The sequence below is a fragment of the Phoenix dactylifera genome, chromosome 2, assembly GCF_009389715.1.
Source record: "Phoenix dactylifera cultivar Barhee BC4 chromosome 2, palm_55x_up_171113_PBpolish2nd_filt_p, whole genome shotgun sequence".
Taxonomy (NCBI): domain Eukaryota; kingdom Viridiplantae; phylum Streptophyta; class Magnoliopsida; order Arecales; family Arecaceae; genus Phoenix; species Phoenix dactylifera.
The window spans coordinates 5,485,144-5,504,734 of NC_052393.1; the positions used below are offsets into that span (position 1 = coordinate 5,485,144).

Sequence of the window (19,591 nt, forward strand, 5' to 3'; positions counted from 1 at the left end):
CGAGCCAAGGTTTCAATGGAGATTGTCCCTGTGCATGTTTGCTTTGGAAAAATGAATGCTAGACTGGGAAAGTTTTCTAATATCCTTGAATTGGTGTTTTTTTTTTTTTTTTTTGACTTCGACGATGTTGAGCTAGAGTTGAATTAAGTAACATGGTTTGAAATGCTATTGTCATGAACAAATATATTGTAAAAATGTAAAAGCTTTATTCATCTCATGCATTGCAACAATGAAGCCTATGACACCAAGATTTGAATAACGAGCATTTGCAAAATTTATAGCTAGCATAAATAAGGGGTGCATAAGTAAGCAAACTTTTATTCCAGTACTCCATATTCATCAACCACATATCAATATGAGATATCAAGAGGTGTTTTCCCACATGAAGAAGTGCGCTTTTCTTTTTATGGTTAAAAGCTATGCATGTACTCTTTTATCTAATATGTCTCTTTGCTGCACATATTGGAAAGTATAAGGACTCAATTTTATGCAATCAGCCTATCGAGCTTGAAATATTCCAGGCTTCAATACTTTCCTTGTGCATTGATCAAAACAGAGATTTGCTTTTCGACTTCTCTTATCTCCTATGTGCCTCAACTCCTATCGTAAAATGTGAAGAAAAGTATTATTTCATGTATTTGGCTTCCCTTGCAAGCGAGGTCCTCCACATATGCAAATTTGTTACCAAAAGTATATATGCTTATGATATCACCATGCCATAGCATGGTTGACAAAAACGATATTGCTTGTTTTATGCATCAATTTTTGTATATGGCAATGGTCGATGCACTTGCTCTAGTATGGGCGCACTTATCATAAGCTTCAATATGTAATACAATGGAATGCATGCAAAATATCAAATTAAAGTATGGATTTGTTGGTAGGAAATTAGAATATATAATATTTTTATATTTTGAACTATAAGAAACTCTTCAAATGTGAGCTTGGTATTATATTCTTGTTATTTCATCAATTGTATCGTCTTCGGTTCACATTGAAGGGCATAATCTAGTGAAGGAGCCATTTTTTGAACAATTCAAGTTGAGTAAACTCATTTACTGCAATATGATTGTAAAAATAAATGTCTTTGTTATTCATTCCATACTCCAAATTACTTTTTTTTTTAAGATAAAAAAGAACTGCTAAATTATTGTGATTATCTTAATAATGTATATTGAAATAAAGGTATGGATAGATGAATGCCAGAGTCACAACACTCATGGAAAAGAAAATGCTAATAAGATAATTTCAGAAGATAGTATCCCAAGCACAAAAAAAGAAAAATGAAAAAAAACTCTATAGTAAATAGTTTTTTCAGTACATTATCATTTTTCCCCTTTCTTTTTCAAATGAAATTCTCTTTCAGTAGTCTAAGCCCCATCATCAGCTCATGGATTAATTACTTGATTTGTAAGATTTATTTCTTAATACCTTGAATTGCCTTTTTTTTGGTGAAAAAAAATTAAATATGGGATACTAATATATTTTTAAAAAGATGGGTCACTAACATCTAGAATTGGAATATTAGTTTGATTTTAAATAGAAAAAAATATCGATAAAAGTTTCAAGAGATTGTTTCTTTTTTGTGATGCTTTGATAATTCATCTCGAAGAAATCTAACATTCCCTCTATATTTCTATCAGAAGCGATTTTTTGAACTCAATACAATGACAATTTTGGAAGAAATTTGGCTAAAATATCTCAAAATCGTAAATTATTCTCTACGACATATTACAGATCTATGAAATGGATCTATAATATAATATAGATCCATATCAACATATCTTCTACTTAACTTGCTACTGAAGTAACAAGAGACTTAGGATAGGTTTCTCCCTTCATTTTTTTATTTTTTTATTATAAAAATTCTTTCTTCCTTGAGGTCAGAAAAGAAGGCAAGGCTGTCCTAAACTTTAACGTTGCCCAAAATTATTTACAAACTCACTTACCTATAAAAAAAAGAAAATTACCATCGATCATGTATGCGATGTATGTTAAGGTACCATACCAAACAAAGATACCACAACTATTTCACGGTTGATTGGAGATGAAATCACCGTCAAAACGATACTCCCTGATCAACCGATCACCGTCCAATTATTGCTCCTGTGCTCAAATCCATTTCCGTCATTCTATAAACCGTTTGCGTCCTCTCTATTTCCTGTGGGTCAACCCCGTGGAAGTCAAAAGCGAACCGACTCTAGAATCCCAAGGAAACCCCCAAACAAACCGTCAAGCTTCTCACGGCGATGCCCACCTCCGCTCGCCACGTGTAGCTCTCATCCACCCAGTCGACGCCCGTACACCGACAACTCAAATCAACGGCCAGATCTCGATCACGATTAATCCCACCCCTTAGAGCCCGAGACCCAGCCGTCCGATGTTTCCTGTCCGCGTTACTGCATTATTTGCTTTTAGCGCAAGAAAGAGAGCGTAACGGCGGCGGCACTCCGCTATTTCTACCTCTCTCGCCGTCATCTACCCGCTCTTCTTCTCGTTCTCGGAAATCGAGGGTCCGAAACCTCTGACCCCGACCACAGAGAATAGAGAGAGAGATAGAGCCCTTCTCGCGGAGATGAAGTATTTAACAATTGCTTGCAACCCGAGGTATTGATTCTTCGATATCTAGCTCTCCTTCCCTCTCTCAATTCAAGGTTCGCTCCCTTTTTCCCTATCTCGTAAAGATCTATTTTTTGCGATGAAGTTCTTCTTGAATCGGATCGGTGTCTATTTGGCTTTGATTTGTGTCTTCCTGTTTGAGATCTTTGGAGCTAGATTTCTTAATTCCGTTATTGTTCCACGATTGCTGGGTTCTGGCCTTCTAGGCTAGGGTTTTGGTCTCAGGTTCTTTATTCGTGAAGGAAAGTTGCGATCTTGGAATGATATGGGCGGAATCGAGGGATCGATCGGTATTAGATGGTGTTCGATGTGTGATCTGGTTGCGTCGTGACGGACAGTGTGCGGGTACGGGTCGGCTGCATTGCATGTTTGATTTCATGGGATTTTGAATGGGAATTCCGTTGGAGACACGAGGTTCATGGGGGTTAATCGTGTTCCCTTGGGTCTTGAATCTTGTGGCGAGTCCTTTCTTTTCGTCGCTATAGTTGATTCTAGTAATAGTAGTGCCGTGGGTTGCAGACGTGCATGAGGAAGGAAGAGAAAGATGGAAACTAAATATGTGTCTTGCTATCAAAATATCATGGGTTTTAAGAAATAGTTTTGCCTTGATGTATGTAGAGAAAGGTGTGAGTCTCGCTATGTGGGTTGTTGTTTGTAGTCAAATATGGTTTTTAGGGTTAAGAAATGTCCATGAGTAGAATATGTGCATTCTTATAATGGAACATGGTTTTTAAGGCAAACGATGTCCACTCTTTCTGTTCCTATTGCTAATTTAATTGTAGTTACCATATTATTTTGGCTGACAAGTGTGATATCTGGTTGCTATTTTTGATGTTTTTGTTATTAAATAGTGCATTCATCATGGCTACATTGTTTTAGCTCCCATTTATGGTCTTTAGTAGCCATTTTATTTGAGTCATCGAAGGCTTAGAAGGCATCACTGGATGTTCTATCAGAGAGAATTTTTTAATGGCATTCTGTTGCAGAAAGGGGCTTCTTTTAAGGAATGCTAACATCTCGAAAATCCAATGTGGCAACCATGGAGATATGGGAAAGGACCAGTTTATCGACTGGGACAAAATTTTTTGATGTTGTTCCAGCAAATATCATATGTATGTAAAGGTATGATAAGGCTATACGACAATAACACAACTTCTCTTGCTTTGGGTTATGTGGTTGCTCCATATGGAGCAAAACACAGGAAAGGTCACAAAGTCCTTGTAAAGGACAAAGCGGGCTGGTTAACTTTTACCAATCACGACGTATTAATAACATTGGCAACATGTGTATTAACATTTGGCCACTAGAATAGTGAGACATGGCAAGTTTAGAATTAAAGAGCATGCTTGTCTTGTTGGAAGATTTTTGATTCTAGACTTGGCATTTCGTTGCTATTTTAGATGTTATAGTTAATGCAATATTGTTGGGGATTGGGCGAGTCGCATTCGGGGAACTAATGGTCTCCAAAGAGCAAATCGTTTCAGAGCTAGCACGAGTTTATCTTGTTCGGTGAAGAAATGAACCAAACTAAGGCTAGGCTTAGCTTGGTCGAGATTGGCTCAAATTAGCTCAAAATACATACATACATTGGCAACATGTGTATTAATATTTGGCCGCTAGAGTAGTGAGATATGGCAAGTTTAGAATTAAAGAGCATGCTTGTCTTGTTGAAAGATTTTGAGTCTAGACCTGGCATTTGGTTGCCATTTTAGATGTTATCATTAATGCAATATTGTTTGGAATTGGTGAGTGGCACTAGGGAGACTAGTGGCCTCAAACGAGCAAATTGTTTCAGAGCTAGCATAAGTTTATCGTGCTCAGTCAAGAAATGAGCCAAACTAGAGCTAGGCTTAGTTTGCTCTGTTATTTTAATTATCTTGTATAAATATTTTTATAATTATTTATTATAAACTAGTATAGATTATATAAAACAGAAATATAGAATCTATTCCAACTATATATCAAAATATAATTGGAGTACTTTTTTAAACCATAGAATTTTAAGGCTCAAATGATTTTAAACTCTCACTAGATCTCTTAAACAAGCCATTCATGAACAACTCGATATTGGCCTGAAATTAAATGAGCAAGCTTGAGCTTGGCTCAATTATTAAACAAACGAAGCTAGAGCAAGGCTTGGCTTGGCTCATTTTCAGCTTGTTTCCTCCCCTAAGTGGAAGTTTACAAATACCTGTTGGAAAGATGGAATAACTGAACTTTAAAAAGTTGATTTATTACTTGGAGTGGTAGCCAGTTGGCATGGCTATCCCCGAGCATCCACTAAATTAGTGAGATATGACAACCTTAGTTAGCAAGCGTCTGTTCGCTCAAAAGTTTTCAAGTGTGGAGTTGGTAGTTTTGCGAGGTTTCATGTCATCATTTATACCACTGTCAGATCACATGCATGACGTCACTCTTTGCTATTACAAACTTTGGAAGATTGGTATCCTTGATCATGTTGCTCCATATTCAAAAACCACAGCAAGGAAGATGCATCGTCAACTTATTACATAACCTAATCTTATGATTTACATCTGTCATTTCATTCATTGGAGCAACATCAAATATTTGTTGTAGCTGACAGGCTAATGCTATCCATGCGTCCCTTTTTGCACTGTTGGAATTTAAGTACCTTTCTTTTCCTTAAAGTTGCTAGATAGATGCATATAATTGAACTATATGCTAAGGTTTTAATGGAGTTAAATAGCTGGGTTTCCACTAGACTTGTGAGACATGGCATGCTTGGGGATGAAGTATATGTTAGTCCCCTTGCTTTTGACTAGCCAATGATCTGAGATAAACTTGGTTGCGTATCCAGTTGTTTAGCCATATCCTATATGAATATCCCATGTTCTTGGTTTAAAGAATCTATATATCCTTAGACTAGCTGTGGCCCTATTTGATACATTGGAGTACTGACATGTCTGTGTTCAGCACTATACATGCCGTATGCTTTGTGTACATACCCATTTAGATCTCTAGTTAAAATTTCTTCGGTATATGTTGAGAAAATCATTCAGGCACTTGGCAGACATGTCTTGCTGTTAATTATAAATTTATGTGACCTTATTTCTAATTGCATCCTGAATCTTTAACATGAATAACAATATTTTGAACCTTGTAATTCCATTTTCTTTCTTGATAAATATGGAAGAGATGTTCCGATTGATACCAGTTTCAAAGAATTTTAATAAACTAAACAAAAATTAATACTTATCATATGTAATATAATTGAGTATTCAGTTGTGATATTCAGCTTCATCTGTATCATATGCTTTTCTCCCCCAAGTTTTTCCTTATGGGCCTGTTTGTTTTGTCTCATCATGGTATTTCCTACTCTCATATTTATATTTCATTTTGATCTTCATACGTGTCATTTGTTTTTTTTATAGAAGTATATTTGTGTTCATCGTCTACTCATGGCAGCAGGATTCATGAACGATGTCAATATTTATTGTCCTGATTTATCTATGGAAACAAATCATGCCTGATCAAATACGTGCAATATAATTCTTGAATTGTTTCCTTAGGTGTCATTTTCTATATGGAAAAAGTGTAACAGTATCAGAGCGACAAGTCTTAATTTATGCAGAGCTATTTATCATCACCCTTTTGCATCCTATTTGTTTGTGGTTTATTACATTTAACTTGCAATAGCGTTTCATGGTTTTAACTGGCAATGTTTTGGAATGCCGTCCTCAAATGGTTTGGTAGCAAAATTTGGGAATACAGTCTTCATCTCTTAGGAAAGTGTTTGGAACTTTCTGCATTGTTTCTGTCTTATCTTTCCCTCCCTTCCTCACTTTTTTGGACATGTCTATATGGCTATGATGTCATTAGGATTAGATATTGTCTGAAATTAACGTAATTGAAAGGGTCTGTTTTTGGCAATTAAAATGGTGATGGCAATAGAATTTTGAAAGTGGTTGATTTTCCTTCTGTTTTTGGTGAGGGTCAAATCCTTTGTTGGGGAAAATCCTCATGCTTTTTTCCTTCTTCTAGTTGGTGTCCTTGAAATACTGGGCATGCATGCAACCTAATTTTAGTGGGGTAGCAATTTTCTTTCCTAATAGGAACACTTCAACTGTCCCTAAAATATCTGCAATTTAATATATCAACTTTGTTGAACTGGACCGAGCCTTAAACATGGCTAAGATGGGCCTCTATTGTTGCTTTATCTGAATCAGTGTGTTTTCACCTTTCAGTTTGCAAGATTAGCACTAGAAGTCTTGTTATTATATGTTACTTTGGTGGAAAAACTAAAGAATAATTCAAGATAAAACTGGAGTACATTTTGAATTTTTCCTTCGACAGAGGAGCAGATACAGGCAAGACACTTATAACATATTCCTTCTTACCAGTTTGCTTTTATTACTGTCTCTTCTGGATCTCTACCTCTCTGAACATTTGCGATGTTTACTTGATGTAAATTCTAATAATGCATAGTTCATGGAACAGTCTAACTTCATTATATTGCCAAATTATGATGCTTACCATCTGATAGAACATCAAAGTTTAGGTGCTGTTGTCTGATGTTTCATCACTAGTTGGTTGTGTATTTCACCATTTCATCATTTTATCTCTTTGTTATTGTTGTTTTTTTTGTCTATTCTGCACTTCTTCCTTATACAGTTAAATCAGGACATAGTAAGCAGCACAATGTATCAATTATTTTTAGAAGGGTTCAATTTTATATAATTAAATATATTTTTTTATTTTATTTGTTTTTATAAAGTTTCAATTTTATGCAGTTAAAAATGTTTTTTTTTTTCAGTTTTCATTTTTTTTGTCTGAGTTTATTTCTTCTGAATTAATAGATGCTGAATGCTGTGCTTATTTTTCCAGAGTCACCTTGCTCACTGTCTTCTCTGCAATGAGCATTACCTGGCTGTACCCTTTTGAGAAGTTGTAAATTACTGCAAATAAGCAGGATTCGTGGAAACAAGTCTGTTGAAAAGAATTACTCAGTGGTTGCTGTTCACTTTGGTGAAGAAAAATGGAAGCGAGGAACGAAAAGGTGTTGGATAAAGGTGGAAGAATTTTAGGCGATCTAAAGAGGAAGCGAGATTCTGCTGCATATTTAACTGATTCTGGCCATGCTTTGGTATCGCACCCGCCTATTACAGATCAATCCTGCGGCAGGTGCTGTAATGTGAGAGAGTGTAAATCTGTCTTCAGCTGTCGTTCGGCGACACAGGTTTGTCAAAAGTATCACAACTTTATGAGGAGTGGGTTGCCACAGCGTGTGCTGTCTCACCAGGATGGTGAATGGAAAGATTTTCCTGAGAATATCATCAGTTCAGTTTGTGAAGATTTCCGGTTAAAGAGGGCAATTACTGAAACAGCGTTTCAGGACCAGCAAATATTGTTGGACTTTGTGCACATGGTTTGTGTAGACTTGAAAACAGGCCTTCAGAAGCCTGTTGCTTGGATTGATGAACATGGTAAATGCTTTTTTCCAGAATTGCATTCTGAATTTTATGCATCAAATGGATGCCATCATTCTAGCAAAGGGAAACATGTCCATATGAGTTGTGAGCCAAATGGGAGACATGAACCACATGCGCGTAGTGAGATTTCTGTGAGTGCAGCTGAAAGCTCAAACTCAGGACCTGATGATGAGGTAATGTCTAACGTGAAGAGGGTTAAGAGTGAAAGGAATTTTGCCAGTAACCAGAATATGTATGCCGAGGTCAATGAAACAGTTGCAGAAAATGAGCTGTATTCTTTTGTCCCTCGAAATGTCTCTGGTCTTGAAACTTCTCAGGGAAAGTTGGTCAAACCTGTTGGTGCTCCTCGTGTCAAAAATGCTGTACAACATATGTTACTCCAGGGATTGGGCCCCTTCATTGATGCACAGGACATTGTTGGTATCTTTAGAGCCCCTTTCAAAGATAATTCAGGGCAGATTCCCTATAATCTTTTCCTAAAGCAGGTTGAGATAACTAAGAACTTCCGTGGCAATGCAAATCTCCGTTATGCTTGGCTTGCTTCTTCCAGGGATGCCGTAGAAGACATGATGTTGCAGGGTGTTATGAGGATAAAGAAGCCTGTGCATGGACCTGTGTATGGCATTGGCACTCATCTTGCACCTGTGAATTGCTCCAATATCTGGTGAGGTTTTATTTTATCTTCTATTTTGGCTTTCTTTGTAGGCTATTTGAATATCTTTCAATTTTTGGTATGGCTAGAACTGTCAACATCCATAATTTTAACCTCCTAGTTTCCACTATATTATTAGTGATGTTACTTGATTGTTTGTGCTGATATACTTTTTCAAGAAATATGCCTCACTTACAGATTACTATCCACAGTGCTAGTTATTCTGATGTGGACGAAAATGGTGTTGTTCATATGATGTTATGCCGTGTAATAATGGGAAATGTGGAAGTCATTCACCCTGGATCAAAACAGTCTCAGCCCAGTAATGAAAATTTTGATAGCGGCGTGGACGATCTTCAAAAGCCAAAACATTATGTTATATGGGATATGCATGTGAGTACTCACATCTATCCAGAATATATCGTGACTTTTAAAATGTCTTCCAGAGCCAGAGGTGATTTCCTTGGAATTCTCTGTCAATTAGTGGATTCATTCATGTTTGTTTACTTACAATTAAAATTCTGAAAAGCTGTTCCTTTTGATATTGTTGCAGAACATTTGGTTGGTAAAGAAAGTGTATCTAACACATCTGCAGTCACAAATCCTAGTTCGTCTCATAGCCTATTTCAGGTGCGTCCATATATTGTTATTTACATTAATGTGAGTGGATCCACATGACATGGAAATGTAGCACTGTAATTCATTTTGGACTGGTAAAACATTCCATTTATATTAGTATATCTAAGTCAGTTGATTCATATAAGCAATCAGGTTACCTATGCTTAGTGATAGATTTATCATTGATTATGTGGTTGCAATGCAAATGAAAGTTCATCTTATAAGGTATTCCATATGTATGCACAAATAGCTGAAAAATATCAGGAAAAGGAAGTTCAACTGTTTATTATCCTATTTCTTTGAGTGATCTTCAAATCCCCATAATCATAATTGCAAACCATGTTGCACTCTGCAACCTGAAATAATTAAAATTTGTGATTGATTTTATTCTGTTTTGTGATTTTCAGGATAGGAATCCTCAGCCACCTCCAGCTTTGAGAGATCAATCTGAAGCGCCGATCTTTGGTAGAGCTCCAAGAACTCCCACATCACCCTGGATGCCTTTTTCAATGCTATTTGCTGCAATTTCAACTAAAGTGTCTCCACAAGATATGGACTCGGTTAATACTCACTATGAAGAATTCAAGGTCTTAAATTTCTATCAATAAACTGCCTTTTTTTTCATGGTGCTTTGACATCTTCAATAACATATATTTCTTTCTTTGTACCAGAAAAGAAAGATAAGCAGGATTGACCTGGTTAAAAAGTTGAGGCATATAATTGGTGACAAACTGTTGATATCAACAATAATGAGACTTCAGCACAAGGTGAGTTTCTCAGTTGATGTTGTGGCCAATGATCATGAGTTCTTATCAGATAGGAAGGTCTTTCTTGAACTTGAGATCTCAGTGTAGCAGACTTAAAGCTTGCCTGGCAAGCTTCTCGGCAGTTAATGCTAAATTAAACTCTGATGAAGTGGTGACTGGAGCTTAGTTTGTAGTGGCAGTCGTGGACTTTCCCATGCCTTTCTTAGTTGTCTAGTTATAAGGGTTTTTGACATGTTAGTCCTCTTTCTCCAACCCAATCCCAAAATGGTCCCTTTTTTCTAAGAATGCATGTAGCACCTTTTTTTTTGGATTATTAGTAAAAATAGTCCTTATACCTCAAGTAATGATTGATTTGGTTGATTGTCATCCATTTGGCAATGAATGCAGTCTCTAATTTTTTTTTTAATTAAAATACACACTCTTTAAAGAAAAGAAGAGAAGCAAATGAATCGTTCATGTAAGTAATTTGTGATATAATAATAGGAAAACTGAAGCATGATCATTGTTTAATAGATGACAATCAATCAAAACTGATAATTAGTTGAATAAGAGGGAATATTTTGTCCTAATAATCAAAAAACAGGTGCTACATGTATTCTGAGAAAAAATTGGAACTGTTTTGGGATTGGGTTGGAAAAAGAGGGCTGCCCATGTCAGACTCCCTTATCATAAATGATTATGGGCTAGACAAGGCTAAGATGGGTAGCTTTATGGATCAAATATCGCCCTGTTGGGGTCATTGTCTGGTTGGTTTGAATTCTAAGCATGTGATAGTTGCCATGGGTGGGGCCTAATGTTGACCTAATAGACTTAGTTGTCCTTTTAGTGCTTGGTATCTTGTTCAATGGACATGTTTTGATCTTCAGTGTGTAAAATTTCTGTCAACTCTCTCTCTCTCTCTCTCTCTCTCTCTCTCTCTCTGATGTTGCTTTTAATTTTTAGAACTACATCTTTTGGAAAATATGATGGTCTGTAATAGTTACCATTTAGTGTTTGGTACATTGTAAAATAGACATGTTTTGAATTTTGTGTTGAAACTTTATGTTATATCTCTCTGTTACTGCTCTTAATTTTTAGAACTTCATTTTTGTCTGCTTTCCCACGTTTACTACTCAGCATCTTATTTGGTGGTAGGTATCTCCTTTCTTACAACTCCCAAATCTTTTAGTCCATATGCATACGCTCTCTCTCTCACACGCGCACCCGCTTAAAGCACGTCATGTCTATGCTCTCTTTCATGTGTACAGCTCATGCTTTGGTCCAATATGTCAAACAACATTTTACATGTGTTTTGATTAAGTTCATTAGGATGTTGATTATTCTTTTTATTTTAGCAGTTGTTATGTTTAAATTTTAGTAATAGAAGATTGGTTACTTGTTTTAAGTAGTAAATACATACAACTAAATAATTTTTTAAGTTTATCTCCAAGTCAATATATGACAAATCTCATTTGATTTCCAAGTTAGCTTGTCCATGACCTTTTTTGCCCTTTCCCTCCAATTTTGCATCTGTGTCCGAGTTTTCAAACCATATATTTCGTGGTTTTGCTGGTGCAAGCTTAGGAATTATAGACCGATGATTTTAGTCCAGCCTAATTTTAAATGAAACTGGCTGAGCCTAATGAAAAGCTGCAAGAGCTTGAGAGTGCAAAGGAAAATCCTAAAGGGTCCAGCTTGAGTCAGTTTGAACTCGTCTCAAGATTTATGCCTGAGCTGAGCCAGGTTAAGCTTTTTTTTTTAATAGTCTTTTAGAGTTTGTTTTAGACTTGCGCATGACTTTTTCTTTGTATAAAATATTTATAGCAGGATGACAGAGTCATTATGAGCTGTTACAACTTATCCTATGTTGATGTATTCGAAATTTTACCATGCAGCATTAACGACTTGAATGGCAGGTTTGCTTGGATGCCTTGAGAATATGTTGGTCAAAAGTTGTATATTCCCATGCACCATGATGCTGGCTGGTTAGTCTGATGATTTTAGTTAGTCATCTTGAATCCGGTTTGGCATAGACTTAATATGGGACGGAATCTAAGCTAACTGGCTGACGCGTATACCTTCGACGACATTGCCCAAACTAGTGTCTCTATTGTGTCTTTGTTAGCCCTTTTTCCAAACAAGTATTATCTTTAAGCATTCCAGTTATGCCAGCTGGTAGGGCTTGATTACATAGAAAACCGTCTTTATTGCCTTCCACTCTTTCCTAATTGGTTATGTTGAAGTGTCAGGTTATCCATGTAGCAAGTTGAACTATTTGTAGGTCATTCAGCGAAACAAGCTAAAGTTTGAGGTGGAATCTTTAGACTCCTTGGCAGCTGCTTTTTCTAGCCACCAGTGGCTTTCTTTCCTTGAAAGTTTCCTTGCACCATCTCTGCTTGCAACTATTTAACTCAAATCTGGTAGCGTTTAAGGTTTCATGCTGGCTATTACGTAAATTAGACCGTCCAGTGTGTCTAGGAAATGCAATAATGTGCTCTACACTGCAACATTGAGAAACTTCGTAGTGTATGTCTGTCTCTCTCTCTCTCTCTCTCTCGCTCTGTTTGTTTATAGGGTAAGTTGAAGATGGGGGAGAAGATCATCCATTTTCGCTTGTGCCCTTCTCTGTCAATTAGTTGCTGTATCGGGCTTGATTCTCCAAGTGCAACAGGACGTGCTTGGTTGGATGGAGAAATCAACATCTCAAGTTACATATTTACTTATGCAGGCATTATTGATTATAACTTGTAAATATTTGCTTTACTTTGCAGTTACCACCAATGGCGAGACGTGAACCACCAAGATCCTGGGCTGGGAGGCTACAAATTAAGCCTTGATCCGGTAAAAGCATCTCTACTTCCAATAAATACGGTAGTTGGCTGATGTAACTTGGGCTATTTCATGTAGGGCTTAGGTTTGCATGTTCGTATTGTTGGTTGATGACAGGAAAGAAAAACTAGGCTATTTAGATTGTGTTGGGAACGATGGCAGCTGTACTCCTTGTCTTTCGTCATGGTCTCTTTGTTGTTGATATCGGGCAAAGGCTTGATCTTTGTACGTTTTGCTGCGTGAAAAGTGATGTAATTAAATGCTTGGCTACCATGGTACGTTTCTTAGTGAAATCACCAAGGAGTTCTGATTCCCACCTTGATCTTTAACATTTGGCTGTCACGCCAATTCATTTACGCCCTTCTTCACGTTATGCGAGGATGTAAAACCAATCCAAAGCTGGCCGCGTATAGAAAAATTTGCTACAGGAAGGTGTAATTGTGGCAGCCCTCATGAGAACCGGTTGCAAAAACCTACCTTCGGCGGCTGTATCTGTTGGCGAAACCACCCGACTGCCTATCTCCTTATTCTGTTCAAACAGCGGCACGATCTTTCGGTCTTAGAACGTCGACCGTAGTCTTATTGCGCCCGTCGTACTTGTAAGCCACTACCCAGCGATTCCAATTTTTTTTTTTTTTAAAGGGCTGCAGCATAAGCCTCCTCTCCCTCCCTCACTCTCTCTCCTTTATGAAGATCTCTCAGAAATTGCAAAGTTTCTCTCTCTAAAATCCTTTAGAGAGAGAAGCCAGTTTAGTTATGGTATATGTATGTATATATATGTTTTGCTTTTATTAAATGTTTTTGTTAAATAGAGGAGTGTTATTACAAAAAAGAAAGAAAGGAGAAGGAACAAAGAGTGAAACAATTTTGGCACGGTGATTTTTTTTTCAGTCAAAATGAATATAAGAATGTCGAACAAGAAGAGCATTAATATATGTTCAAATCCACCATATTGCTGCAAATTTATACTGCAGGTATCGGCAACATCGAAGCGGTAATACCCCCTCCCCCACCAAATATAAGAAGCACCGGCGCAGATATACGGCAAAGCTCTTCGGCTAGTGGGGTAAGATGCTTGCATGGCGATGGCGCAAAGCCTTTCCATCCTGATGTATCCTCTCTTCATAGTCCTTGACCTTGGCTGCATGGGAACGCAATTTGATCTCGTTGTTGCATGTGCCATCGGTCCCTTCTCGAGGGTAACTGGCTTCAGTCGTGAGGCCTCCATTCTTGATGATAAATTTAAAGGCATCGTCCATCTCGCCCCCGTTGCAACGTCATAGCCCACGAGCTCTTCTTCTGATAACGAAATAAGCTTATATACCGGTGCTGATTTTGGCGACTCCTTCCATTGCAGCCACCGCAGAGAATGCGCAGCAGGACCCTATTTGATGCATTGAATCACATGTCAAGTTTGCTCTCAAAACAAAAGAAAGAATTCAGGGATGCAGTGACTTTGTGTCAGCCCAAATAGAATAGCCTTACGGCAACCGATAGGGGTAGTGCAATGTGCGTAGGAGTTAAAGGTGGACTGCGCTAATTTACTTCCCACATTGGCCTTGATCCTTGATGGGAGCGAACTGCACCCATGGTCCTCCAGTCCATCCTGACAGGAACCGCGGTTACTTTCTCACACATGAAGCTCTTCACTGCCTTCCTCGAGCTTGCTTGGGATGGCCTAAATCCAGTGTACATGGCCTTGAACTCCTCATTGGCGAGGTCTGTAAACTGGTTGATGCGTATCTTGTACTTGTGGCTCCCAGCATTGAATGATTCAACCCAGACATCCACTGCTCGTGCTTCTCCCTCATCGATGTGTCGACAAGTGTACGAGATGCTGCATGAGAAGCCCAAATGGTAATCTGCAACTGGGCAGACCATATGTAATTGTTTATTGAGAAAGCCACAGAGCTAAATGTTGCGTGGATGGTGCAATGGGGATATCATTAAAAATACTAAGTTTTACACACAACTCTGGGTTGGGTTTGGCTTATACAGAGGAGCAGGAGGAGGAGGAGGAGGCGGAGGATCTACTGAGCCTTCCCCAAAATTGAGGTGACAGAGATCAAGCCTATCATTTTCTTTTTATCTTTATCTAATTGTTGGAGCTTACCTTCAGCTAGTTGAAGATGCTTGTTGGAGTTTATCTTCATCTAGTTGAAGAAGCCTATCTTTTAATTAGATGCTTATTCTTTGGTTGATCTTATCACTTGTGAAGCAAATGCTGTGCTTGGGAAGTTTAGAGTTTGCGCCTAGCGTTTGCTTTGAGCTACTACAACAAAAGTGGCTTAGACTTGTGTGACTTTCTGCGATGCTGCTTGTGTTGGGGCCATTAAGTTCGAATTAGTGAGCCAGTTACAGAGTTTGGTGTAAAATTAGCAGCCGTACTAATATTTGTAAGGCCTCCGTATTTAATGCAGGAAGAAACTCTGAGAAGTCCACAACGACAAGAACAACGACTAGGAATCCCTAGATCCAAAGCCAATGAGCAAGCTAAGCTGCGATTTATGCTGATATGAATAGGAAGATCAGAATGAAGACTGTTGCCCAACTTATATACTACATCGACAATTATATATATATATATATATGTATCCAGACTTCCATTTTGAGGCCCAAAGGCACGTTTTTACCTTGCTGTAATTTTGAACACCGTAGGTGTCAGCAAGATTGAAGCCATGCACATAGACAAGCATAAGAAGCACACATATACATATCCATCCCCTTAAGCAGTTGGGTAAGAAGCTTCCATGGCAATGCCGCAGAGCCCCTCCTTGGCATCCACGTCCCTCTCCATCCTGATGTATCCATTCTCGCCCCAAGATGAACCCCACGAGTTCTTCACCAGCCAATACTTAGTCCCATCACTCGTCTTGTCGTAACCAACAGCAGTGACACCATGATCCAATTCGGTCCCACAGTCCCCCGTGAACACGCCGCTCGAGTACAACTGGAAAGCAGAGCCGCCGGCATCGATGGCGACCGACACCGGCTGGTTCGCCACCGCCTTCAGGAGCGCCGCCTCGCTGTTGGCCGGCACGTCCTCGTAGCCGCCGATGGTGGCCGCATGGGAATGCGATTTCCCCGTGTTGCACGTGCCGTCAGCGGCCTCGTAGGGGTAATTGGCTTCGGTCGTGAGGCCTCCATTCTTGATGATGAATTTGAAAGCATCGTCCATGAGACCCCCACCGCATCCTTGATCCTCGCCTTTGGTGTCGCAGTCGACGAGCTCTTGCTCCGATAGAGAGATGAGCTTCCCGGTGCTGAGTTTGGTGATTCCCTCCATCGCGGCCACAGCAGAGAAGGCCCAGCAGCATCCTGGCCGGTGCATGCATCGGATGTTGGATTATTGTTTGTAAACCAAATGGAAGACCGGCAGTAAGCATGCATTTTGTAACAGTTGAAATGAATTGGGTACTTACCGCATTGGCCTTGGTCCTTGATGGGAGTAACTGCACCCTTGGCCCTCCAGTCCATGCTGACGGGCACTGCGGTGGCGTTCTCATACTTGAAGCTCTTCGTCGCCATCCCCGAGCTCGCCTGGGAAGGTTTGAATCCTGTGTGCACGGCCCTGAACTCTTCATTGGTGAGGTCCGCAAACTGATTGGCCCCGAGCTTGAACTTGTGGTTCCCAGCGTTGAATGATTCGATCAATTCGACGTTGGCTTGGAAAATTTTGAAGCGGCGCTCCTTCTCGGCCGCGTCTTTGTACGCGCGCCCGTACAGAGCCATCCATTGCTCGTGCTTCTCCTTCGTCGATACGTCGGTGAGCGTGCGGGATGATGCCGCGTGAGAAGCCCAGAGGGCGATCACTGCCAAGGCTGCCAACAGGCATTTGTTTCTTGGGAAAGCCATGGAGCTAAAGGTGGTGTACGTGGATGGTGGAAATGGAGTAGGCGAGGGAATTAACTCGGCTGGATATGTGTACATAATTCTTAAGGGTGTGTTGGTTTATGTAGAGGAGAAGGAGAGGGTTGTGCTTCAGGTGGAGGTGGTGGATGGGGACTTCTACGTGCCGTGACCTGTGCACTGATTTGCATGAAGAGAATGAGAGGTTCAAATAGCAGAACATTGATTTAAAAGAAAAAAAAAAAGCCTAGCTAGCACGCAAACAAGGAGGTCGAGCTCGTTATCTTAATTAAAGAGGCTAATTGTTACAGAACGGCAAGCGCAAGATTTTTGTTTCGGTTGGAGAAGGCTAGTTTTATATTTTGCAATTGGAGGTGTTGGATGATCAAACCAAATTTAGTAATGATTACACTTGAGTCAATCCACAATAAGTCGGAAAGTCCAGTTAAAGTACCATGGCAAGTGAAGATTCGCGTGAGCTGAAATATCCGTAAATGTCTTTTTTTTTTTTTTTTTTTCTTTGGGTACAAATTAATATCTCTTAAAGTTTCAAAGTAGTCTTTTTCTCCTGGAGGTTCTACATAATTAGTGTCTCGTAAAATTTTTATATTATTTAATATTAGTGTTCATGCCGTGTCTTTGCTATTCCGAAGGAGTAATTTCTTTTAGAGTTTCACGTAAGTATTAATAATTGCTTTTAGATTCTTTAATATATTTATATGAGAGGCATATCATGAGTCACTATGTAAGTTAAGTGAGAAAGGAGTGATGAAATGAAGCCATAATATAATGGTACCATAGTTCAAGTGTGTAAGCCCGCCGTACTTCCAAAGCTAACAGTAGGCACTTTATTTGATGCAACATTATTATTATTTTGATCTACAACATCTCAATCAATACAAGCAATATATTTTAAAATATTACCTGATACAATGTAAAAATATTGGTCGAGATTTGTTTACAAGCTATCTATTACTTTAAATTAAATTCTCAGTTCCTAAATATTCAGGTTGAATCTTAAGATGGTGATTAATCCTGGACCTTCTATTTCGATATTTTAAAATGATCTTGCCTCCGAACTGCGGTGCCAGCGGGGGGCTTGTACGTGCCGTGGGGTTTTCATTGATATGGAGGAGGGAATTGAGAGGGGAATGGCATAGGACCCAGCACAAGAAGCCAAGGCTGATACGAGCGGCTTATGTAGGAGACAAAAAAAAAAAGGGCTGGTCGGGATTACGTGCAGAAGGTTACTTGTCTTAATGGTTTCATTTTCGATTGGAAGAAATTTAATAAGTTCCTATTTTGCCGTCATAGGCAAGTTGTTGACAAGTTTCAATCTTTCCCTTTACAACTGTTGCGCAACCAAATTAGGCTGCGCCTTTCTTAGATTAATCATTAAATAAAATAAGTAAACAAATTTGTGGGTTTTTTTTGTATGCATGTGAAGTCCAGCATATTCTATTCTTTGTTAAAACATCCCCTTGCACGATTGAAGGCCCTGCAGAATTGCAAGAATTGAAGGTCCAACTTTAGGAATTCTTGGAAAAGAAATTTATCCCCCCGAGTGGTGCTGCAAATTCTGTGAGAAGAGAAGCTTTATGCCAAGCAGAGTAAATGTAAATTTTGGTCGGATAGTATTTCATTTCTCGAGCATGTGATTTCTAAGAAAAGAATTGAGTAGACCCAAAGAAAATAGAAGCAGTGATGAACTGGCCTTGTCCTACTAATGTGACTGAAATCAGAAGCTTTTTGGGTTTGGCTGGTTACTATAGGAGGTTTGTGGATGGATTTTTTCGGATAGCTACTCCTTTGACTTGCATAACCCAGAAACGAGCAAGGTTTGAATGGAATGAGGATTGTGAACAAAGTTTCAATGAGTTAAAACAAAGGTTGGTATCTCCACCAATTCTCACTCCACCAACCAGTCCCGAGGTTCCACCATCAATAGTGATGCCTCCAAAGAAGGGTTGGTTGTGTGCTAATGCAAAATGATAAAGTGGTGGTCTATGCCTCTAGACAGCTAAAGTCATATGAGCAGAACTATCCAACACATGATTTAGAGTTGGCAGCAGTAGTCTTCAAATTAAGAATTTGGCGACACTACTTATATGGGAAGCCATGTGATGTTTTCACTGACCACAAAAGCTTAAAGTACATATTTACTCAAAAAGAGCTAAACATTAGGCAGAGAAAATGGCTTGAACTGTTGAAAGATTATAATCTAAACATTAAATTCTATCCTGAAAAAGCTAACGTGGTGGCTGATGCTTTCAGCAGGAAGTCAGCAGTGGGCACTACAATTTTGCTTACTACCCAAAATCAAATTCTAAAAGATCTTGATAAGATGGAGATTGAGGTCACTATAAAAGGTGCTAAGAGTATGCTAGCTAGTTTAAGGGTGCAATCAACCTTGCTAGAGAGAATAAAGACTACCCAACAAAATGATGTTCGTTTGTTTAAACTCAAAAAAGATATAGAAAAGGAGTTCTGACCCAATTCAGAACCCACCAAGATGGTACTTTATGATTTTGGAACAGATTGTGTGACCAAAAGATCCTATCATAAAGAAAAAAATTATGGAGAAAGCTTATTGGTCTCGTTTCTCTTTTTGTCCTGGTAGCACAAAGATGTATAGAGATTTAAGGGAGCACTTCTGGTGGAATGGTATGAAAAAAAAAGTCGGATTTGTTGCCCAGTATTTGGTATGTCAGCAGGTGAAAGCTGAACATCAAAGATCTGCTAGTATGTTGGAGCCATTAGAGATATTAGAATGGAAATGGAAAAATATCACTATAGATTTTGTCATTGGGCTTCCAAGGACAACTAAA

General features: G+C 38.8%; 2 protein-coding genes across 4 annotated transcripts; one reads left to right on the top strand and one right to left on the bottom strand.

Moving 5' to 3' along the window:
* The first annotated feature begins 2,434 nt into the window (after positions 1-2,434).
* LOC103714560 (inactive poly [ADP-ribose] polymerase RCD1-like) lies at positions 2,435-13,231 on the top strand. Of its 3 annotated transcripts, XM_008801848.4 has the most exons (8): positions 2,435-2,607; positions 7,465-8,733; positions 8,934-9,175; positions 9,275-9,351; positions 9,747-9,926; positions 10,011-10,106; positions 12,857-12,926; positions 13,032-13,231. In XM_008801848.4, the coding sequence occupies exons 2-7, from the start codon at positions 7,616-7,618 to the stop codon at positions 12,920-12,922; spliced, it is 1,779 nt and encodes a 592-aa protein (XP_008800070.1). In that variant the 5' UTR covers positions 2,435-2,607; positions 7,465-7,615; the 3' UTR covers positions 12,923-12,926; positions 13,032-13,231. The 3 variants fall into 3 exon arrangements, with proteins under 3 accessions (XP_008800070.1, XP_008800068.1, XP_008800069.1); XM_008801846.3 differs by having other exon boundaries at positions 12,857-13,230; XM_008801847.4 differs by having other exon boundaries at positions 2,471-2,654; positions 12,857-13,207.
* Positions 13,232-15,290: 2,059 nt separating this feature from the next.
* LOC103714561 (senescence-specific cysteine protease SAG39-like) lies at positions 15,291-16,952 on the bottom strand. Its single transcript, XM_008801849.4, has 2 exons — positions 16,337-16,952; positions 15,291-16,232 (listed from the first exon to the last, which is right to left on the bottom strand). Exons 1-2 carry the CDS (start codon positions 16,842-16,844, stop codon positions 15,640-15,642), a joined length of 1,101 nt encoding a protein of 366 aa, XP_008800071.2. The 5' UTR covers positions 16,845-16,952; the 3' UTR covers positions 15,291-15,639.
* Between the last annotated feature and the right edge of the window lie 2,639 nt (positions 16,953-19,591).